Raw genomic sequence first — 24,659 nt, 5'->3', positions numbered from 1 at the left:
ATTGAGTATCACTGTATATATATATATATATATATATATATATATATATGTGTGTGTGTGTGTGTGTGTGTGTGTGTGTGTGTGTGTGTGTGTCTGTGTGTGTGTGTGTGTGTGTGTGTGTGAGAGAGAGAGAGTGCCTCTTAAAACAACGGCTGGTATGTAAGTCGGCCAAAGTGCTATCTCCACATTTGGGAAATAAAAATTCATTCATTCATTCATTTTGGTTATCGATGTTCACTACAAATGCCAATACCGTGCGAAACGTATGTCTTTATCTGTATATACGCGTTTGAAATAAGAGAAATAGAGCTGCGAATATATATATTTTTTATAGTGAAACACAGATGCTGATTGAATTGAAGATGTATGTACAAACCCCTACATAAGGGAAAAAAATCGTCTTTGCTGTATACACCATTGAATTTTGTATTCGTCTTCATCCCCGACCCCCCACCCCACGCACTCCCCACCCCCCTCCCCATACCGCCGCCTCGTCACCCACACGCACAGAATCTACGTGGACGCCGTCTTCAACAACATGGCGGAGACCAGCCGCCTGGGGAAAGGGAGCGCAGGAAGCTCCTATGACAGCGACTTCCGGCAGTTCCCGGGAGTACCGTACGGACCCTCCGACTTCAACGACGCCTCCAAGTGCCGCTCACCCAGCACTTTCGTCGCCGACTACAGCGACGCCGACGAGGTTCGGAACTGTTCTGTGGACGGGCTGACAGATCTGGACCAATCCACGCAGCACGTGCGACAGATGGTAAATGAATGAGAATCACTTGTTCTTGTTGTTGCTGTCGGGGGGGGTGGAGGTGTCTTTGTTGTCTGTAAGAATTATTGAGTTTTAACGAACCAAGTAAGCTTCTTAACGTCATGATGTCTGCTTGCTGGGGTCCTTGACATTCAAGTCCTCCTGCTTTTTGCCAGGAACAACCCTTTTGTTGCCCTGGGTTCTTTTACGTACGTGCGCAAAGTGCATGCTGCACCCGGGACCTCCGTTCATCATCTCATCCGAAAGACTAGCGTCCAGACCACCTTTCAAGGACTAGTGGACGGGAAGAAAATTTTGGCGAGTATGGGGATTCGAACCTGTGGCTTCGAATTATCTCGCTGCTTATGTGGCCGCCTTACTTTTAGGCCACCACGGTGTCATCTGTCTCACGAAAAAACAGCAACAAGCCACTCTGCCCAAAATTGCCATAGTTGACTGAAACAAAAGTGTTGCTCTAATTTATTTGTAAAAATAACCAGTTTTGTGTCTGCATTATTTTACTTTCACTTCATTCCGCTGAAGGTGAAATGAGTCAAATGCAATATTCATTCTTCTGCTGCTTCCGTTGCTGCTGCTGCTACTACTGCTACTACTTCTGCTGTTGCTGCTGCTACTACTGCTGCTACTTCTACTGCTTCTGTTGCTGCTACTTCTACCACCACTACTACTGCTGCCTTTTACTGCTGCTACTACTACTTCTGCTGCTGCTGCTGTTGCTACTACTACTACTACTTCTGCTGCTGCTGCTGCTACTACTGCTACTATTACTACTACTGCTGTTGTTGCTGCTGCTGCTGCTGCTGCTACTACTACCACTACTTTTGCTGCTGCTGCTATTACTACTATTACTACTGTTGTTGCTGCTGCTACTACTACCACTACTATTACTACTGCTGTTGCTGCTGATGCCTTTACTGCTGCTACTACAACTACTACTACTACTACTACTACTACTACTATCGCTGCTGCTGCTATTACTACTTCTGCTGCTGCTACTACTGCTACTATTACTACTTACGCTGTTGTTGCTGCTGCTATTACTACTATCACTACTATTGCTGCAGCTGCTATCACTACTATTACTACGACTGCTCTTGCTGCCTTTACTGCTGCTACTACTACTATTACTACTACTTCTGCTGCTGTTGCCGCTACTGCTACTATTACTACTACTGCTGTTGTTGTTGCTGTTGCTGCTACTACTGGCCTACAACTACCACTACTATTGCTGCTGCTGCTGCTATTACTATTATTACTACTACTGCTGCTGCTGTTATTACTACTGCTACTGTTGCTGCTACTGCTTCAACTAATACTGATGCTGCTGCTCTGTTCAATGTACCAGGTGGCAGACTACTTGAATCACCTGATAGATCTGGGAGTGGCGGGGTTCAGGATTGACTCTGCCAAGTTCATGTGGCCTGCCGATTTGGAAGCCATTGAAAATATGCTTCATAGTGAGAATATGTGGTAATCAGTGTGTGTGTGTGTGTGTGTGTGTGTGTGTGTGTGTGTGTGTGTGTCTGTGTGTGTGTGTGTCTGTGTCTGTGTATCCGTGTCCGTGTCTGTGTGTGTCTGTGTCTGTGTCTGTGTTAGTGTGTGACAAAGAGAGACAGACAGACAGACAGACTGAGACAGACAGACAGACAGAGACAGAGAAAGAAATAGAATCAGACAGACATGCAGAATAACTGTCACTTCCGTATTATAATCAACATTATCGTCTCATCTTCATCATCAGAACCATCAACACCATCATCATCATCATCATCACCATCGTCGTCGTCGTCATCATCATCATCATCGTCGTCGTCGTCATATATATATATATATATATATATATATATATATATATATATATATATATATATCAACCTTGTCTTGTTCATATCCCTTCATGTGGAGCCTTGGCCTTAGTGAATAAATTCTGATTCTGACAGTTAGACTCCATCTCCATCCTTTCTTGAATCAAACCCATGGAAAAATCAAAAACTATTCTCTCTCCTGCCATGTTCAGACCTACCTGAGGGCGGCAGACCATTCATTATTCTGGACGTGGAAGATTACGGCAATGACGCCATCAAAAGCGGGGAGTACACACATCTTGGCTACGTCACAGAGTTTCGCTACGGTCGGTCCCTGGCCCAGGCCCTGACGTCATCTCACGATCTGAATCATCTCCGTGACTTCCACGGCCATGGTGAGTGGTGTGTGGTTTGGAACAGCTGACATAATCCTGTTCTTCATAGTCTGTGAACTGAAAAAATGAAGAAAAAATGAAATAACGACGCAACAACAACAACAATAATAATAATAATAATGATGATGATGATGATGATGATGATGATGATGATGATATACTACTACTACTACTACTACTACTACTACTACTACTACTACTACTACTACTACTACTAAGAAGAAGAAGAAGAAGAAGAAGAAGAAGAAGAAGAAGAAGAAGAAGAAGAAGAAGAAGAAGAAGAAGAAGAAGAAGAAGAAGAAGAAGAAGAAGAAGAAGAAGAAGAAGAAGAAGAAGACGTAGTGAAGTTGTTTTTTGTGTGTTTGTGTGTTTGTGTGTGTGTGTGTGTGTGTGTGTGTGTGTGTGTGCGTGTGTGTGTGTGTGTGTGTGTGTGTGTGTGTGTGTTTTGCACACGTGCACACACATGCAGGGCTGAGGGAGTGAGGGCGTGCATGTATGTACATGACTGTGTGTTATCTCAGTCGGGTGTGTGAAGCTTTGAATCTGTCTCCAAACTCTGAAGAAATCGAAAACAGTAGGCAAATGTTAAGTTGCAATGCATCAATTTTCTTACCGCGATATTTATCGAAAATAACATTGATAATGAGCAACAACAACAACAGCAACATTAGATATACATATAAACGGTACTATACTAATACTGCTCCTCCTCCTTCTCTTCCTACTACTACTACTACTACATGTGACCCAGGAATGTTGCCATCCGATCATGCACTCGTCTTTGTGGACAATCACGAGACACAACGCGAGCAGCACGGGGGCAGACCACAGTTGAGCTACCGGGAACCCAGACTATACACCATGGCAACGGCCTTCACCCTGGCCCACGACTATGGATTTGTGAGGCTGATGAGCAGCTTCGACTTTACTGATGCAGATGCCGGGCCGCCTAGCAACGCGACCCATGGTTACAGGACGGAGGTGACTGACATTTTTTTTTTTTTTTTTTTTTTTTTTTGGGGGGGGGGGGGGGGGTGAGGGGGGGAGGGAGAACTGGTTAATGTGGCTGTTTTCACTTCTTTTTTTTTATAGCCTCTCTCACTCTTTACTCCTTCATTCTCATGATTACTCTGATATTTACAGTGCTGAGTTGTTTTTTCTTCCCTATAATAATTGTTATTGTAATTATTGTGTATCTGTTCACACACTCCTTCACGAGGGGCCTGGGCTTAAAATGAATTAACCACCTGTCTCTGTCTCTGTCTTTGTCTGTCTGTCTTTCTCTCTCCCTCTTTCTCCAATGCAGCTTCAGACAAAAGAATGATATATTGATTAGCATTCTTTTTTTCCTGCCAAATATTCTGTTAATCTTCTGCCACTGCATTTTTAATCATATCTATTACATGAGCAAGCGCGATGGAAGCTTGAGGTTCTTGTTTTTGCTCAAGGTTTTTTCTTTCTTTCCATATTCTGTGTATCAAACGCTGTGGTTTGTCTTCTTTCATGACTCAAACAAACGCTTATACTAAGAGCATATACTGTGTTTTGTTTCATGAATGACGGTGTTTACACCAACAGTATATACCTCGTCTTGTTTCATGAATCACAGTGTTTACACCAAAAGTATGTACCTAGTCTTGTTTCATGAATGACAATGCTTGCACAACAGTATATACCTTGTCTTGTTTCACGAATGACAGTATGTACACCAACAGTATACACCATGCCTTGTTTCATGAATGACAATGCTTGCACAACAGAAAAAACCTTGTCTTGTTTCACGAATGACAATATTTACACCAACAGTATATACCATGCCTTGTTTCTTGAATGACAGTCCTTGCACAACAGTATATACCTTACCTTGTTTCATGAATGACAGTGTTTACACCAACAGTATATACCTTGTCTGGTTTCATGAATGACAATGTTTACACCAACAGTATATACCTTGTCTGGTTTCAAGAATGGCAATGTTTACACCAACAGTATATACTTGTCTGGTTTAATGAATGACAATGTTTACACCAATAGTATATACCTTGTCTTGTTTCAAGGATGGCAATGTTTACACCAACAGTATATACCATGTCTTGTTTCATGAATGACAATGTTTACACCAACAGTATATACTTGTCTGGTTTCATGAATGACAATGTTTACACCAACAGTATATACCATGTATTGTTTCACTAATGACAATATTTACACCAACAGTATATACCATGTCTTGTTTCAAAAATGACAATGTATACACCAACAGTATATACCTTGTCTTGTATCACAAATGGCAATGTTTACGCGAACAGCATATACTTTGTCTTGTTTCATAAATGACAATGTTTACACCAACAATATATACCATGTCTTGTTTCATGAATGACAATGTTTACACCAACAGTATATACCTTGTCTTGTTTCATGAATGACAGTGTTTGTTTACACCAACAGTATATACCTTGTCTTGTTTCAGGAATGACAGTGTTTACACCAACAGTATATGCCATGTTTTGTTTCATGAATGACAATGTTTACACGAACAGTATATACTTTGTCTTGTTTCCTGAATGACAATATTTACACCAACAGTATATACCTTGTCTTGTTTCTTAAATGACAGCGTTTTCACCAACAGCATGTACCCGTTTACGCTAACGAGTCGTGCGGAGGCGGATGGGTGTGTGAACACCGCTGGGCAGCCATCTCCGCCATGGTTCGATTCCGTAACGCCGTCAACGGCACTCAGGTCAACCACTGGGAAACCAGACCCGACTTCCTCGCCTTCTCCCGCGGTGACGTCGGCTTCTTCGCCATGACGTCAGCTGAAGCCTACCAGGGTGACGTCAAGACCAGCCTACCGCCCGGGAGGTACTGTGAGCTGGTCAGCGGGTGCCGTGAGGTGGTGGTGGTGGATGAGCGGGGGACGGTGCACGTGGACCTGAAGGCCAGTGACAGTCCTGTCGTGGCGGTCCTTGCAGGTAGGCCCGTGGTCTAGTCCTTCTCCTCCGTGGTGGGGGATGCAAGAGACATGGGCGGGCTATTTCAGTATAAATACTATCACCAGCTGTGCATAGATAGATAGGTAGACAGACAGACAGATAGATAGATAGATAGTGTGTACATGCGTGTGTGTGTGTACATGCGTGTGTGTGTGTGTGTGTGTGTGTGTGCGTACATGCGTGCGTGCGTGTGTGTGTGCGTGTGTGCGTGTGTGTGTGTGTGTGTGTGTGTGTGTGTTTGTGTGTGAGTGTGTGTGTGTGTGTGTGTGTGTGTGTGTATGTGCATGCGTCTGTGTGTGTGTGTGTGTGTGTGTGTACATGCGTGTACGTGTGTGTGTGTGTGTGTGCGTGTGTGTGTGTATGTGTGCGCGCGTGCGTGTGTGTGCGTGCGTGTGTATGCTGTGTGTGTGTGTGTGTGTGTGTGTGTGTGTGTGTGTGTGCGCGCGCGCGCACCTCTTTTATCACTCTTGTACTCATTCCCTTCCTGTAATATATTAAATTTGGTGACTTTGCTTTGTTTTTGTTTTCTTTCTTTCTTTCTTTGCAGACTGGCTTGCTCCAGACGTGGTGTCTGAGCTGTCACAAACCCCGACAATCGCCCTGTCTTCACACCTCACAGAGACAGCCACCCCCCTCTTTCCTTCCACCCCCACACTTCCCACAGACCATACCACCGATGTCCTCAGCCCCTCCATCATGTACTCTGCGTCACCTGGTCCTGGTCAGAGTCCAGCGTCTGAAGTGCTGGGGGCTTCGGGATTGGAGATTCTGGGGTCGAGTGTGTTGATGAATGCAGTCCACCAGTATGTGACGGATTCTCAATTTCCTCTGTCGGTGGATGATTCTGGGCTGTTTGTAACGCCGACATATTTGGATAGATCGACTGAGGGGTTGGGTTTTACTACCTTCATTGACGCTGGAAGTGATACAGTGTTCAGTACAGAGGTGTCCCCAGAAAGATCATCTTTTGACGTGGTTCCTGTCCGTACAATGCTCCCCCTTCACACCCCTGTACCCGCAAGTACCAATGTTGTAAATGTGATAGTACCTACTAAGGTGATCGACTCTGTTCCATTGTCATCGAATATTTTCGTTCCCCAGTCTTCTGTTTCGTTGTCAGCAGGGTTGATGGCTTCTAGCTCTGAGAGTAACGCGGTCAGTGTAACGAATACAGAGCATCCGCTGGTTAGTTCTTTGTCTCACCCATCGTCTCAAATGTCCAGTTCAGATTCGTTTGCGCAGAATTATTTTAGTTCGTACCCAGTGGTGGACTCGTCTTTGGTACAGACACAAGCTACGCAGTTTCAGTCAGCTTCTTCTCCAGCGGGGAGTTCTCACATCATCAACTCACAGATTCCATCATCTGAAGTAACACCGGTCACAGAGATTGGCGGAGAAACAGTTCAAACAGCCAACGATCCAAGCATGGAGCTTTTGCTTTCGTCATCATCCATTCACTCTTCCTACATACACTCATCACCGACGTCATCAGGGCACGAGACTCTACCGTCCTCCATTCTATTGACCAAAGTTCTGGCGTCGGCATCCTTCACAGAATCACCGAGCCTGACGTCGTATACTGTTCAACAGTTCCAGACTGAAAGTAGTGTGATATCCACGGCACCGGTGAAGACAGCAACAGACTCATCCATGACGATGATGCCACTGACATCAGTGACTCAAGAACTCCAGCCGACTGCCACAGCGTCCACATCACCACCGTCAAGTGCAACACCAAACACAACAACGTCAACGACAGCAACAGTTTCAACAACCCCAACAACAATTCCAACGACTCCAACGACACCACCAGTGTCCACAAGACCCGAGTCTCCCTACAGGAGAACAGTCATCCTGATGCAGCGCGGAACAGACCCCCATGAATACATATTCTTCAGAGGGGGCATCTCTGAAGAGTACAGACAAGGTGGGTTTTTAACAATGGGGCTGTTTTTACTGCTGATTAGTTTGAGGGTGGGTAAGGAAGTTTAATAAAGGACATAATTAAAGATGAAAACAAATTGGCAGAACATGTACTGCATTGCATATACACGCATTAAGTTATACGGCAGTTTAATGTTTCGAATTATACCCAATTGCAAGAATTATATAAGTTCTTAATTTTACAGAGTCGAAAGTCTGTATCCTATCCTATCTTACACTTTGTATCTCTCTCTCTCTCTCGCACACACACACACACACGAAATAATTATATATGTTCTCAATTTTAGTGTCCACAGAGTCCAAAGTCAGTATCCTATCCCATTCTACCGTGTGTACCATTGTCAATCTCTTTCTCTCTATCTCCCCCCCCCCTCCCACACACACACACACTCTCTCTCTCACACACACACACGCGCGCGCACACACGAATTATATAAGGTATCAATTCTAGTGTCCACTTAGTCCTAACTACGAATCATTTTCCATTCTACCTTACGTACTATTCTCTCTCTCTCTCCCCCCCCCCCCGCCCCTCCCCCCCCCCCCCCACACACACACACGCACGGACACACACACACACACACACACACAAAACGCGCCTCCTGCTGCCCCCCCCCCCCCCTCCCCACCTCCCCAGCCCCCGACCCCCCTACCTCCACCCCCACTCCCCCACCTCCACATATATACGCATAGTTATATATATGTATATCGTTCGAGCTATCTACTAAACACTGTTCTTTTTTTCTTTCTTTTTTTTATAACCATTTGAGCAACAGGATGTGGCACAGAAGCCTCCGAGTCCAACCCTTGCGTCATTCCAATCCGCTATCGGGAGGAAGGCCAGTCAGACCACTACTTCGCCTTCAACGCGTGGAGACAACGGGACCAGTTTCTCGACTGGCACGGGAGCGAACGAGATCAAGGTCGTTTCAACGGACAGGAAGCTATGGGCAGTCCGGGAATCTGGACCACCAACCAGCCTGGTGGTCATGGTTACACCCCTCTGAACACGTCAGTGTGTGTGGTTGTTGGTCTGCTTTGTGGACTGTATTGTAGAACTTTATTTGATGATATGATGATGATGATAATAATAAGAGTACTTAAATGGCGCCTATCCTCGGTCGGAGACCACGCTATAAGCGCTTTACAAACACGGAATCATTTGCACAACAGGCTGCCTACCTGAGTAGAGCCGTCTGACTGCTGCCATTTGGGCGCTAGTCATTCGTTTCCTGTGTCATTCAATCAGGTTTCAGTTACACACACATACACACTCAAACAGATGTAACATTTTACGTGTCTGACCGTTTTGTTCATTTACACCGCCATTTACGCAGCCATACTCCGTTTTCGGGGATGTGCATGTTGAGTATGTTCTCGTTTCCATAACCCACCGAACACTAACAGGAATACAGGGCGTTTACAGGGTAGTAGTATCAATAGTAGTAATCGTAGTAGTAGGAGGAGGAGAATAGAATAGAATGGAATATGCCTTTATTACTAAGTGTACCGGGGTCACAAGGAATATTGGGGGGATAGTACATAAAAAGGTACAAACATAAATCGAAAATCATACATAAACACAGATACAGTAGAAATTAGGATACATACAAGTGCACATCAATACAAAAACTTGTACACACACACACACACACACACACGTTTGATAAAAAGCTGCATATTACATGTGGATGGGGCTGATGACTAGATCTTCAGGTAGATGGTTGATTGCACAATAATTTTATTCTATTTGATCATACTGGATTTGTTTGAGATACAGGGCATTGACTTCTTTGGCGGAAAAGCTATAGGCGAAGCGACTGGTTTTCTTCCTTATGCTTCTGTACCGTCGACCAGAGGGGAGCATCTCGGAAATCCCATAAACTGGATGTGATTCGTCCTGGCTGATTGATTTTCCGTTTTTGAGTAGCCGCTTATAACATTATGTCGTCTAGAGCAGGTAGATCAGACCCGGTAATCCTTGTGGCAGTTTTTACGATTCTGTTCAGGACTGCAACTTCTGCCTTGGAAATGTTTCCATTCCAAACAGTAATAGCGAAGGTTAACACACTATTAATGACTGCTCGGTAGATATCAACTATGATTTCTTTTTTAATTCCGAACGTTTTGAGGCGCCGAAGAAGGTACAGGCACTGTTGTGCTTTCTCAACATGTTTTCCGTAGTTTTCTCCCCATTCCAAATCGTTGGAAATGATCAGACAGAGAAATTCAAATTCGCTGATGATCTCTACTTGCTTGTCTTTAACGACGAGCGGTAAGTGGTCAGATCTGGTCTTCCTGAAATCTAAAATCAGTTCTTTTGTTTTTGATACAGTGACTCTAAGTTGTTTTGATCGCACCAGCTGACAAGTTCTAGTACTTCTTCCCTATATTTTGACTCAATACTGTTCGTAATCAGCCCTTCTAGAGTAGTGTCATCGGCAAACTTGACCATGGTGTTACATTCGTTTTGAGTTGCACAGTCATGTGTGAATAGTGAGTACAACAGTGGGGACAGAACACATCCCTGTGGGGCGCCTATGTTGAGAATGTGTGTGGAGGAGGTGAGATCACCAACTTTAACAACGTGCAGTCTGCATCTGAGAAAAATCAAGGATCCATGCACAGATTGATCCAGGCAGCGAGAGGTCTTTCAATCTAAACTATTGTGTTGAACGCAGAGCTGTAGTCAATGAAAAGGATCCTAGCATAGCTGTTAGGATTTTCGAGATGTCTGAGGACGTGGTAGAGACCTATGCTGATGGCATCTTCAACTGATCTGTTAGCTCTATAGGCGAACTGAAAGATGGAGGAATGCAGAATTGTAGAATCAAGCGTTCAAATGTTTTCATGACGACTGATGTTAAGGCTACGGTAGTAGTAGTAGTAGTAGTAGTAGTAGTCGTAGCAGGAGGAATAGTAGTTCTTGCAGTAGCAGCAGTAGTAATAGTAGTAGTAGATTTAAGGAGGCGCAAAAGCGTGCAGACTATTCCATGAGAGCCATAACACCCAAGTGCTGGGCAAGCACTGAGAGCAGTCATCAGTCAGTCATTGAACAAAGAACAGAGCAAGAAGTTCATTTGAACCGGGTTATGTGCCAAAGCCCATGTCAAGTGGGCGGGGTCACAATGGGAGAGCGTGTAATGATTAAATTAATTTGTGAGTTAGTTGTGGTAGTAGTTTGTTTCAAGAAGGCATGACACAGTGCGGACTAATCCACGTACTGATTCACCTACGCTACTGATCCACGTATGCTACACTATATACACTTAACATGATACAGATCAGGCGTGAGAGGTGTAAGTAGTAGGAGTGGCAGCAGTACCAGTAGAAGTGGTAGCAGCAGTTGTAGCTGTTTTTTTTTATTGTTTATTTTTTTTTATTAACAGAATACATGAACACAATAAGGGCATTATACATTAAATTACACATATGTTACGAAACGTAAAGTGGTAATATATCAAAATAAAGAGGCTGGTCTTTCACATTTTGCCTTCCAAAACAATGCACGAAATACAAAATCAGCAAAGTGCATTCGAAAAGTACACACATTTTGTCGGCGTAAAAAAAATAAAAAATCTTCAACCCTTTACTGGCACACTTTACATGTCAGTCGCTGTTATTTGTCAGAGCGGAGGTGGTCATGGGAAGAGAATCAGTTCTTCTGTATTATTCAGAGCATAAAAAAAACCTTATACATATAATATTCCACATATTTGAGTTGTAGCTGTTTTTGTTTCAAGTTGACGTGAAAGCATGCTGACTGACCCACTCACGCTACATCACATTAAGCGCAACAAAAATCAATGATATACAGGTCAGGCATTTAGTTGTAGAAGTTTCAGTTTCGATGATGCGTGAAAGCGGAATGATTTATATATACATTGCACCAGACACGTTTAACAATATACTGCTTCAGTATCTGACAGTGGTGGTGGCAGCTGCAGCAGCAGCAGCAGAAGCAGTAGTAGCATTAGTAAGTAGTAGCAGAAATAGTAGTAGTAGTTTTAATTTTACGTCATTCCACTGATGTTGGAGAGGGGAAGGAGGATAATGACTGGGTGGGGTGGAAGAAAATGGTGTTACATATGTGCATGTTTGTATGTTTGAGAGAGAGAGAGAGAGAGAGAGAGAGAGAGAATGTTGTTACATATGTGCATGTCTGTATGTTTGAGAGAGAGAGAGGGGGGGGGGAAGAGAGAGAGAGTGTGTATTACGTGCGTGCGGTGTGTGTGTGTGTGTGTGTGTGTGTGAGGAGGAAGGCGCTTTCGAATGTATGTTCGTGTGCGTGCGAAGCGAGCGTACGTGGATTTTGTTTTAACTTAATTGAACACATCTATTGTTGACCTCTTCATATACATTCAGTATAGTAGCCCATCAAGTAATTTTTTTCCCAACAGTTACGGAGAACATTACTGGCTTCTCGACATCGACATGGACTGCACCAAAACTGAGAACGGGTACTTCGAGTTCAAAGGGTTCTCCACCCGATTCGGGTGGATTAATCTACCCGGGCAACAGCCTGCCTGCTCCGGTGCGGGTTCCTACCCTCCTCCCTCGTACCCGTCCGCCAATCATTTTGCTCGATGTGGGTTCGTCAATGTGTATCAGGAGAACGGCACATGTGAAATAAAACATCTGTAGCTGACTTTCCGTCTTTTTCGTTTGTGATAGAAACTCTCTCTCTCTCTCTCTCTCAGTGTGAATGTCTGTTCGCGTGTGGGAGTGAAAGAGAGACGGGTAGAGAGGGAAGGATGGAGAGAGTGAGTTTTAATGTATTTTCACACTTCAGTGATATTCGATTCTCTCTGTATGACAAGAGGCAGCCAGAAACAGACATGTAAGTTATTTCAACACACACTTGTCAATTATGCCAGTCATTGTAAATTCGGGGTATGGTATAACGTTGTCAAAATCTGCCATGTTAATTTAATATCAAAGGTCAGAAGGAAAGCAGATCTTGTGACACTGGAGGTTTCCTTGAAATCTCTCTCTCTCTTCCAAAAACGTATACAGACTACATACATATACAAGTCACACACTCACTCAGATAACGCTTTCACACGCAACAATGTAAATAAACACATTTTTGTTTTTGCGCACATATTTCATTATTCACAAATCAAATAATTATCAAACAATTCATAGAAACAATTCATATCAGCTTTTGAAAACGGTAAATAAAGTATTCGCATAATCGACATCTGCGTACATGCGCGCGCGTGCATGTGTGTGCGTGAGAGAGAGAGAGAGAGAGAGAGAGACAGTCAGACAGACAGATACAGAGACAGTGATACAGTGTGTGAGAGCGCGTGTGCCTTACCGTGCGTACGTGTCTGACAATGCTAGTCTACAGGCGTGTGAGTTCGTGCGCACGCACGCGCGCGTTTGTTTTCATGTGTGTGCACATATTCGTTACGCATTTCTTACGCAATTGTCACCAAACGCACACGCACACGCACGCACACACACACACACACATTCACATTGAGGTTTTTTTGGGTACCGTTACCATTCCGGCCATAAATCTTCATCCAAAGCATATCCATGCATACATTATTACAGCTCTCTTCAACTGCAACAACCACCATCATCGTGTACATTGTACAACAACACGTTATCACATGTCACAAAAGACTCCCACAAACACAGTTGAAAACATTATTCCATAGAGACTTCCACATTTTGTACATTTACTCAACAAACGCACCACAGAGTGCTAGGTAGCGTTTCGCAACAGACGATTGATCTATTTGCCTTTTTCACAATACGTGATATTGGACAAATACGCTTGCATTCTGTTCCACGCTGTGAATGCTTCAGGACTGTCTTTTGACAGACGCTACCTCCAACTTTGTGGTGCTACTTTTATTTAAAAAAAATTAAAAAAATCGAAGTTCTCGCACAATCACTTGCACACTGTTTTAAGATTGGTTAGAAACATACAGATCATGGAAATGGCAACCGTCCTCTTGGATATAATCTTTGGAAAGTGTTCAGGGTGTGTAAGTACCCCCCCCCCCCCAATCCCCCGTTCCAAATTACCCCGAAAAGAGGCGTGAGTCATGACGTCACAGTGAGCTTCGCGTGCACACAACAACAGTTCTGGTTAGATTACTTGAACAAAAAACCAAAAACAAACAAACAAAAAAACATCCACTCAAGCAACACCCAGTTTCCTCTTGAAACAATCTTGCCTCCCTCGTTTTCAGTAAAAAGGTAAATATTATGAAATGATAATGATGATGCTGATGATGATGATGGTGTCGACGCGGCGGCGACAATAATGGTGATGATGATGATGAAAATCGAAAAAAAAAAACCCGAAAAAATAACCCCACGCCCAAACATGCACACACACACACACACACACACAGAACGAGGGTGCTCTAAGCATTTTGCACAAGCGTACTCCCCTCCATTCACCTTCATACACCCGACCCCCCCCTCCACCCACACGCACACATAAATACCCCAGTCCCCTTCCTCCCTACTCATTGCTTGTCTAAATCCTAAACTCTCGGTCAGACTCGGAAGAAGGGCTGTGAGTCCAATGGCCTCTGCTGGCGCTGGCCTTGGCACTGTTGCCGTTGTACTGTCCGCGATGGTGAGGAGCAGGGGGATGAGGATGAGGCTGGTGGTGGTGGTGGTGGTGATGATGGGGTTGAGCGTGATGAACAGCAGCAGGAGGAGGAGGAGGGGGATGCGGGAGGTGCTGGGTGTGGTGGTGGGGGTGGCGGCCAGACACGGGGGGAGCGTGGTGGTGGTGGTGGTGGTGGACACGCGGACTGGGTTGCAAGGCTCCTCCTCCACCACCACCCACGGCGGCGTTGGCGGTTGTGGCGGAGGAGGAGGGGGAGAAGGAAGGGGTGTGCGTGCCGAGGGGGGACACGGAGGGGGTGAAGGAGGGGGTGAGCGCGGAGGAGGAGAGGCTGGGCTCGTAGCTGATGGGGGAGCGGGGCAAGGAAGGCAGGGAGGGCTGGAGGTGGGGGGGCTGGTTGGGGCCGGCTTTGGGCGCCCGCTGAGAACGACTCCCCGCTCCACCCCCACCTCCCCCACCCGTCCCCCCGCTGGCTGAAGAAGAGGAAGACTTGTGGCTGCGGTCCCCCCGGGATCCCCGCGGGCCCTCGCTGACCCGGTCACTGTCATCGCAGTCACTGGACTCCAGCAGCCCCAGGGGAGGGGGAGCGCTGGTGATGATGGGGGGAGGGAGGATCCTGGCCTGGGGCACGGCCAGCCCTTGTCCCCCGTTGATCTTGCGCTGGGGGACCGTCTTCACTGGGGTCTTTTTAGGCGGCGGCACCGACTCGTCCTTGAGCTTGGCGATCTCGGAGAAGACGTGGGCGAGGGGCTGGTACTGCGGGCCCCAGTCCAGAAGATAGTCCCAGTTGTAGGAGCCGGAGTACTCCTCCTCGTTGTTGACCACATGAGACAGGGCCCCCGTCTGCTGGGGCTCCGGGGCCTGGAAGGACGCCCCACCTCCGGCCGGCACGATGCTCACCCCTTGGTGCTGCTGCTGCTGGTACAGACGCCGGCTGTTCTCGATCATCACCATCTCCTCGTCAACGTCCGTGTCCGTGAAGTGGTCGATGTCCACACCCCCGCCACCCTCCCCTCCTCCTCCACCTCCCACGTCACCGAAGCGAGGCACGTTCTCCACGCAGAAGGTCATGTCCACGCCAGAGGTGCTGCCCGAGGAGCTGCCCTTGGCGGAGTGCTTGGCGGGCGGCAGCTTGCCGATCTTGGAAGAGTCAATGCCCAGCCGGGCCAGGTATTCCTGGTGGTTGGTGGCCGCCGCGGGCTCCTGCAGAGTGTCGTCGTCTTGCTGGATGCCCGAGTCGGGCATGGTCTTGTGGCGGAAGGCGGCCAGGTTCGTCAGGTACCCGCTGTTGGCCACCCTCCTCAGGTCGTCCTCCTCCTCCACCTCCACCGACCCCCGCCCACTGGACGCCGAGTTGTGAGACTGCTCCGAGAAGTCTGACACGTTGACCTTGGCGGCGCGGATGTGGTTGTTGTACTGCAGTGCGCTCTTGAAGGTGGGCAGGGGGCCCGCCTCCTCCAGGGGGGGTGGGGTGACACTTAGCGTCCCCTCCCTGCCCCCGTACCCCTCCCCGTTGACGGAGGTGGGCACGCCCTTCGTCCTGCGCTTCTGGCAAATGAAGACGAGCAGGACGACGACGATGATGGTGGGCACGAGGATGCAAACGATGACGATGAGGGCGATGGCTACGTCGCTCAGCCCGTCCTCCAGCTCGTGAAGTGGCGCCTGGCAGCCGGCGCAGGAGCGGTCGATGCTAATGAGGCACACCACGGTGCTGGAGAGCGAGCCCTCCATGCCGGAAGACCCCCGGACGATCAGGGTCTCCGAGTCCTGCACCAGGGCCCGCTTCCTCCTCCGGCGCCGCCGGTCCTGCCCAGCCCCCTTCACGTCCTCGTGCAGCGTGTGGGCCACGCTGATGTTGCCCGACACGGGGTCGATCCGGAAGTAGGCCACCGGCCGCTCCAGGGTAAACACCACCCTGCCGGCAGAACCCCCGTCGGCGTCCCGGGCCGACACGGTGCCAACGTGCGCCCCTTTCTTGGCGCTGCCCGGCACACGGAAGCTGTAACTCTGGTTGGTGAACTTAGGTGGGAACTCGTCCTCGTCCGTCACGGTGATGGTGACGGGCACCGTGCTGTGAAGACCCCCCGCGTCCGTGGCCCGGATGGTGATGTTGTACACTTTCCGCTCCTCGGGGTCCTCGAAGTTGAAGGTCTTCTTGGTGACGATGTGGCCCTTCTCCAGGTCGACGCCGAAGAGGTCCTTGTCGTGCTGGGGCAGTATGGTGTAGGTCACCTGCCCGTACTCCCCGCCGTCCGGGTCGTTGGCGTGCACCTGTACAACCACCACAGCAGTGTCCCGGATAGGGGTTTGTTTAGTTAGGGGTGGGGTGGGTTGGGTGGGTGTAGGAATGGGTTTTGATGGTACATACCATTACTGAGATAGCCAACAAACAAAACAAACAAACAAAAATAAAATAAAATAAAAAGATAGGAAAAAAAGAGAAAGATCTCTCTTCTACAACAAAGGTGGCATTGCAATTGGTGACGTCATTTGATCACGTTGACAGAGATAGATAGATAGATAGACAGACAGAGAGATAGATGGATAAATGGATAGATAGACAGACAGATAGATTGATAAATGATAAGATAATCAAATAGATAAAGAGAGAGAGAGAGAGAGAGAGAGAGAGAGAGAGAGAGAGAGAAGAGGAAGAAGAGAAACAAAGATAAAGACAGATATATATATATATATATATAGAGAGAGAGAGATGTATGTATGTGCATCTATCTATATATATCTAAGACACACACACATGGAGGCACAGACAAAATCAGAAAGTGTGACAGTGACAGGAGACATAAAAAGCCACAGAACAGACCTTACTCTCCCTCTCACCAACCCGACCACCTACAAATGTCTGCAACCTAGCCCCCCCCCCCTCCCCACTCCCTCACAGCACCACTACCACCTATCCACCCTTCCCATCTCCCTCCAACCCACCTGGAACACAGTCAGGTAGGCCTCCAGGTTCTCCGACACGCTGCCGAAGTAGTGAGGCACGGGGAACTGGGGCGCGAACTCGTTCACGTCCGTCACGTTGACCACCACCGTCACGTAGGCCGACAGCCGCGGGGCCCCGGGAGGACAGCGCACGCAGTCCACCGCCCTCACCACCAGCCGGTGCCACGCCCGGCTCTCGAAGTCCAGCGGGGAGAGGAGCAGAAGCTCGCCCTTCTTGCTGCAGGCGAAAGCCCCGCCGCTGCCGCTGCCGTTCCCGGAGCTCAAGGCGTACTCCAGCTCCGCGTGCGGCCCCTCGTCCTCGTCCGTGGCGTTGACCCTGAGGAAGACCTGGCCCACAGGGTGCGTCTCCTCCAGGGACACAAAGTAGGTGGGGCTGTGGAAGCGGGGAGGGTTGTCGTTGACGTCCGTGACGGTGATGGTGACGGGGACGGTGGCGTTGCGGGGCGGGGTGCCCCTGTCCACCGCCATGACCAGGAGGTCGTAGCGCGACATCCGCTCGTGGTCCAGGTCTCCGTTCAGCACGATGCGCCCCGTGGCTGGCTGGATGTGGAAGGTGGAGGCGGAGGGTCCGCTCAGGACGTAGTGCAGGTGGTGATCGTTGCCCTGCTGGTGTTGGGGGTACGTAGGGCTGTCGTCGTCGTCGTCGTCGTCGTTGTTGTCGCTGTCCAAGGCGCTGACCGTCAGGATCTCTGTGCCCCGCTGCAGCGATTCCTTCACGCTGACACTGCACAGGAGCGGATAAAAAAGAGACTTACTTTGTAAAACCAAACTACAGATATTTGCATGATAACACACTCTCTCTCTCACGCAACCACACACACACACACACAGACACACACACACAGACACACACACACATCTTTATGAGCTGGTTTTGCTGCATGAGCAGCATGAATATAGCTTTCTTCTTAAAAAACGAACAAACAACATCATCAAAATCGAAGTCACCCCTGTCACCTGTTGGCATGCATGCGTGGGAACGATCTACTGGGTATCGGGCTTACATTTATTTGATCACAAACAAGACAAAGCGACGTAGAATATACCATTCTTCTGCCAGACCTTCTTCTACCATAATCCTTGAATGCAAACGTTTTCAGTTCTGATTTCCTTCTTCTTGCTTTGTTTTATATCATAATAACAAGTACAAAAAACCTCATCTTTTCAAAACCTATCTATACGTACTCTCATCTTCCTTGTTCTCCAACACCACCCATGTCAGCTCACTTTGGATGTATGTTGAATGGGAAAGGGAGAGTGTGAGTGAGTGAGAAAGGGAGAGTGTTGTTTTTGAGAAAGAGTGGTCATGAATGTTTTATGTAACTTGTAATATTTTCCTTTCGTGTAAAGCGCCCTGAGCTCTTAGAGAGAAAGGGCGCTATATAAATGTACATTATTAGTATTATTATTATTATTACAACCCAGAACACCCAGAAGACCTGACAGCACTGACCTGTAGTTGGTCCTGAGGAAGGCGGGGGTGTGGGTGTTGATGCGGGTGAGGTGGATCTGCACGGTGGCCACACTGGACAGGGAGGGAGAACCCCCGTCACGGGCCGCCACCACCAGCTGTACCATGGACCGCGGGGCCACCGTCTGCAGGCTCTTGGTGGTGAAGATGGTGCCTGGAGGGTTTGTTGGGGGAGGGGAGGAGGTGGGGATGGGAGGGGGGGAGAGAAACGAAAGGAGTTTTTATTTTATTTTGTGAGGGTTATAGTGAGTGTAATAATCAATTTGTTTTTCACCCAGGACTCCCAACCATGAATACAGAAATGAAAAAAATAAGCCAGCAGACGACCAATCTTCCATACAAAGAAGAAAAACAAGAAGACAAACACACACACACAAATACCCCACCTCGCCCCCCCAAAAAAAAACAACAACAAAAAAAAACAAACAAAAAAAAACACCACCAAATAAACCCTCCACGAAAAAAACTAACAAACAAAAACACACAGACTCACACACATGCACACACAATTTAAGAACGGAAGAAAACAGGCATGCAGACAAAAATGCACAAAACCTATGACAACGAAACCGATATGAGGCAGCAACCTATGAATAGTTTAACAAAGACTGAAATAAATACTGTAAAACAACGATAGCAATAACATTTTTTTAAACAACAAATCAAAAAATGCTAACCATTTTTGGGGTCCACCGCAAAGCCAGCTGCCGCCCCCGCCCCGAGGAGGGAGTAGGTGACGTCAGCGTTGCTTCCGGCGTCAGCGTCCTGGGCCGTGACGCGAAGCACTGACGTGGACGGGGGCGCGTTCTCCGGAAGTGACGTCAGGTAGTGGGAGCGCAGGAAGCGCGGCGGATTGTCGTTGACGTCAGTGACGAAGACCTCCAGAGTGGTGCTGGCCGTGTCCAGCCCGTCCGTCACCTTCACCGGGGTGGTGTCACAGAAATGATAACTTCTTTTTTTTCTATCACCATTATTGTTAATATAACTATCACAATTATTATTATCGTCATCATCACCATCATCATCATTATTACTATCATTATTGTTATTGTTGTGATTGTTTATTCATCTATTTATTTATTTATTTTTGTGCGTTCAATTATTTTCTTATTTATCTGTTTATTTCTCTATTAAACACATGCGCATAAATGCACCAAAACAAACAAGACAACCCTTACGCGCGAACACACAAATACACTTACACAATACACCGCCCCTCTCACCCACACGCTCCACCTCACACCCACAACCACCCCGAACGCCCCAAACACAGCCACACCAGTAATAGTGAAAAGAAGCTAAACTAAAGAACGAACACACACACACACACACACACACACACACACACTCACACACACATACACACACACTCCACTCCACCTCCACAACCACACACACACACACACTCCCCCACCACGCACACACACCTGCAGTCCCAGCGTGTAGTGTGAGCGGGTCTCCCGGTCCAGGGTGGACGCCAGACGCACGGTGCCACTGGAGCGGTCAATGGTGAAGCGGTTCTCGGGGTTGCCCTGGGCCGTGAAGTTGTACACCAGTACTGGGTTCAAATCCACGTCCGTCGCCGTCACCACCGCCACCACGTGACCAGCCCGCACGTCTGACGTGGCAATGAAACAAGTGTTGTGTGACTGACTAGACTGGGCGAACAGTTCAGTACTGGATTAAATCAACATAGAAAACATTTTCCTTCGAAAACACATATAAGATGATAGCTTTCAAGAGCTTTTTAGACATATATTATTAGTGGATTCTGTAACAAAATAAAATATTTTTTCTCGAGATTACTGTTTTAGTGCCTTCAATTTAACACTCAATCGAAACACATCATTCTGGAGTAGAACACGTTTACATCGACAGAGTACTTAAGCATTTTCATATCTTTTATGTATTCATATTGAATAACAAAGATACTCGTGCACGGTTTATATGTTTTACGTCACAAACGAGCTTCTCTTATAGGAGATTAAAATAAATAGATTGAGCTCATTGACAGAGTACACATCCTTGTTCACTGCCAGTGTACAAGGCCTGCGGTCACAGCAGGTGCCCGGTGTGGCACACTCACTCTCTGCCAGATAGACAGGGCCCGGGCCAGGGATGGGAAATGTGGGGGCGTTGTCGTTCTCGTCCACAAAGGTGATGTGCAGACGGCAGATGGACCGCTGGGGAGGGTAGCCCATGTCCTGCAAGACACGCAGCATGCATACAGTGCACATACAGTGCGTATACAGCATGTATGCAGTCTCTCTCTCTCTCTCTGTACACACACACACACACACACACACACACACACACACATATATATATATATATATATATATAGAGAGAGAGAGAGAGAGAGAGAGAGAGAGACACACACATTATATATATATATATATATATATATAGATATATATATATATATATATATAGATAGATAGAGATAGATACATAGATAGATATAGACACACAGGCACATACATATATATATATACAGAGAGAGAGAGAGAGAGAGACAGAGACAGAGAGAGAGAGAGACAGAGACAGAGACAGACAGAGAGATACATAGATATACAGATAGATACATAGATAGATAGATGTGTGATGTGTGTGTGTGTGTGTGTGTGTGTGTGTGTGTGAAGGCACGTAGTCATAGCCTCCGATAGCTCAGTATGGTGCAGCCGGGTCTGATCTGATGTCGCCACTTATGAGGAGCAGAGGATCCATACAACTATTCTGAAACGCCAACAACGCTGGGGGAAGGCACGAAATCCTTCTGCATCTGGACAGCACCAACTACAGCACTGTGTACAGTTCGGAGTCCGATCTGGGCTTACCAGTCATTTAACCACTCACCCATTGTGAAGCTCATGCTCATCTTAGCCTGCACTGGAGAAACAACAGCAACACAAGTACAGCATATATACAGCACACATACATTCAAGACATAGGCTCTACACGCCTACAGCACACAAACGCACACACACACACACACAACACTAACACACACAAGCAGCACAAACACATCACACACAGCCCATATACACAGCACAAACGAATTGCACGTACACAGCACGCATTCAACACGCATACAGCATACGCACAGCACACATACAGAACACACCGAGCAGACACATGCAGCACATACACTGCAGCCATACAACGCAACTGCAGAACACATACAGCAGGCAAAGAGACAGCGATAAGAACGGGAAGAAACAAGCAGCATACACGTACAATCAGTGGAACTGACCTGAGCCTCTATGGTGAGCGTGATGTGGGACCGCAGGATTTCCCGGTCCAGACGGGGGGCATCGATGTTGGTCCTCACAATCCCCGAGTCAGTGGGGAACACCTCGAAGATGTTGTAATCGTCACCTGAAAGAACAGAAATATATAAAGGATAAAAAAAAATTAACAAACAAAATAGATAAATAAATATATAATCATCACTTGAAAGAACCAAAATATATAAAAGATAAAAGAAATAAACAAACAGATAACGAAATAAATAAATAAATAAATAAATAATTATTAACAAATCAATCAGTTATTTAAAAGCAAGCTCACTGTCAGCTTTTTCAGCATTCATGCTTAATAGAGCGGTGGCCTGGTGATTATGCGCCCGACTAGAAAGAGTGTCCACGGGTAAGAATTCCCTCATAATTATGGATAGGAATAGACCCTCGAATAGACTGAATGGTAGTCTGGGTACCAGACATTTGAATGAGACGATAAACCGAGGCCTTGTGTGCAGCATTCATTTAGCGAACGTAAAAGAGCCACGGCACATAGAAAAAGGTTGTCCGTCGAAAAAAAAAGTTAAAAAAAAATCCACTTTGATCGTGAAACAAATACACCTGTAGAGAGAGAGAAAAAAGTGACAATGCACTGTGGCAACACGGAGAAATCAGCCTGAATTTCACACAGAAGTATGTTGTGACGAAGAGTGATACAATGCAACAACCCATGTAAGCAATACTGCCGTGGAAGCACAATCACAGACTGCCTGTTGTCTCATTGAGTTTTTATCACCAGTGGTCTGTCCACTTCATTGATCGAAGAAACACTTGAATGGTTTTGGTATCTTGTAACGTTTGGCTAGTTCTAGAGGCTCCTCCCTTGATTTACGTGATGACTTCCAGCTTAGATGAGTTATGAACTCTAATGTTTAACTCTTGCCATCTTGATTCTTGAACATGGCCTCGCGAGCTTTGCAGCTGAAGCCTATACTGTGCCTCACTAAATCCCTTAGCTTTACACGGTTTTTTGTCCGATAGTTGTGAACGCTGGTTCCTATTCCTGGTCAAGTTAAATTTTCAACACTGTCTCTTCACCTTCAGTTTCAGTCTCAAGGAGGCGTCAAAGTGTGTGGGCGGATCCATATGTTCAACGCCACATAATTATACGCTAAACGGAAACGATAAAAAAGAGCAGATGCCTACCATTCTTCATATGAGCCCAACGTGCTGATATAGGTCTTGGGAGAGCGTGCCACAGCTATGTATTATAACATTAGTCAAAATAAAAAACAGATAAAATTAATGAATGAAATAAACAACTTAAAATAGTAAACACACTCAAATGTAATATGATGTGAATGATACATAAAGGCAAATGACTGAAGTAAAACACGAACAGAAATGAAAATGTGAACAATATCATGCTTATCAGATTGACCCAACCCTGTTGGTACGCTTACCGAAAATGATTTTGTAGGCGATGGTTCCGTTGATACCGCTGTCCTCGTCTTTGGCCCACACCTGTAAGAGGAATCAATGAAGCTGAGGTGAGTTACTGACTGTCAGACATCCCTCAGGGGATACCAGACAAAAGAATACCCACTTAGCTCTCTAGAAAAAAAAGGGGGGTAGATTGTTGTTGACATGTCATCCGATTTAAAAAGCGACATGTTCAATAAACATAAAGAAGATTGAAAAATATGGTTACAATTTACACAGGACAAGTTCCCATAATAAAAATCCCGGCAAATGGTCTGGATTGTACAAATAACTCAAAAAACAAAAACAAATAATATAAAATAATGTGTGTGTGTGTGTGTGTGTGTGTGTGTGTGTGTGTGTTGTGTTGCGGTGTACGTGCGTGCGTGTGTGCGTGTGTGTGCGTGCATATGCATGCACATCTTTCTGTCTATTCATTTACGTATATCTATCCGCCTACACTGAACATCCCCTCCACTCCCTCTCACCCCCCACCCACCCACAAGAACCTCACCTGCGTGACGAAGGTCTGAGGCTGGTTGTTCTCCCACACGGAGGCTACATACTTGGTCTGGGCGAACTTGGGGGCGTTGTCGTTCAGGTCTCGGAGGCGGACCTGCACGGTGGCGTAGGCCTGGTGACCCCCCGCCGCTGCCGCCACCACCAGCTTCAGGTGGGGGGTGCTCTCGTAGTCCAGGTGGGCAGGGTCCGCCACCCGTATCAGACCTGTCGGAATGGTGAGTCATGTATAAAAAAAACAAACAACAAAAACCAAATAAATCTGTTTTTAATGTCTGCATTTTTATATAAGAGGTCCCGCTTTTAAACTCTGGAAGGTTTTTAAACATCGAGCGGAAAGCTTGAAGCTTGAACCGGTGACTAGTTTTTCTCCCCTTTTTCCCCCTTGACTTGAAGTAGGTGCTAACGTGGAGATAGCTTTGTGATTGGTCGACGTGGCTCTAAGCACCATAATTTGAT

At 46.6% G+C, this 24,659-nt stretch overlaps 1 protein-coding gene across 1 annotated transcript in view; it reads right to left on the bottom strand.

Annotated features, from left to right (window-relative positions):
• Nucleotides 1-13,018: 13,018 nt before the first annotated feature.
• Nucleotides 13,019-24,659, bottom strand: part of LOC143284019 (protein dachsous-like) — a 161,979-nt gene continuing 150,338 nt past the window's right edge. Inside the window, exons 17-25 of the mRNA XM_076590566.1 lie at nt 24,196-24,407; nt 23,663-23,723; nt 22,214-22,338; nt 21,047-21,164; nt 20,388-20,578; nt 19,638-19,878; nt 18,943-19,114; nt 17,469-18,213; nt 13,019-16,796 (exon numbers count right to left, since the gene is read on the bottom strand). Coding sequence (XP_076446681.1) covers nt 14,427-16,796; nt 17,469-18,213; nt 18,943-19,114; nt 19,638-19,878; nt 20,388-20,578; nt 21,047-21,164; nt 22,214-22,338; nt 23,663-23,723; nt 24,196-24,407 — 4,235 coding nt within the window. The 3' untranslated portion in view covers nt 13,019-14,426. The remainder of the gene's footprint in view (nt 16,797-17,468; nt 18,214-18,942; nt 19,115-19,637; nt 19,879-20,387; nt 20,579-21,046; nt 21,165-22,213; nt 22,339-23,662; nt 23,724-24,195; nt 24,408-24,659) is intronic.

Source organism: Babylonia areolata, chromosome 7 (genome assembly GCF_041734735.1).
Source record: "Babylonia areolata isolate BAREFJ2019XMU chromosome 7, ASM4173473v1, whole genome shotgun sequence".
NCBI classification, from domain to species: Eukaryota; Metazoa; Mollusca; class Gastropoda; order Neogastropoda; family Buccinidae; genus Babylonia; species Babylonia areolata.
Note: the sequence above shows the minus strand (reverse complement) of the source record. Positions and strands in the feature narration are given on the sequence as shown.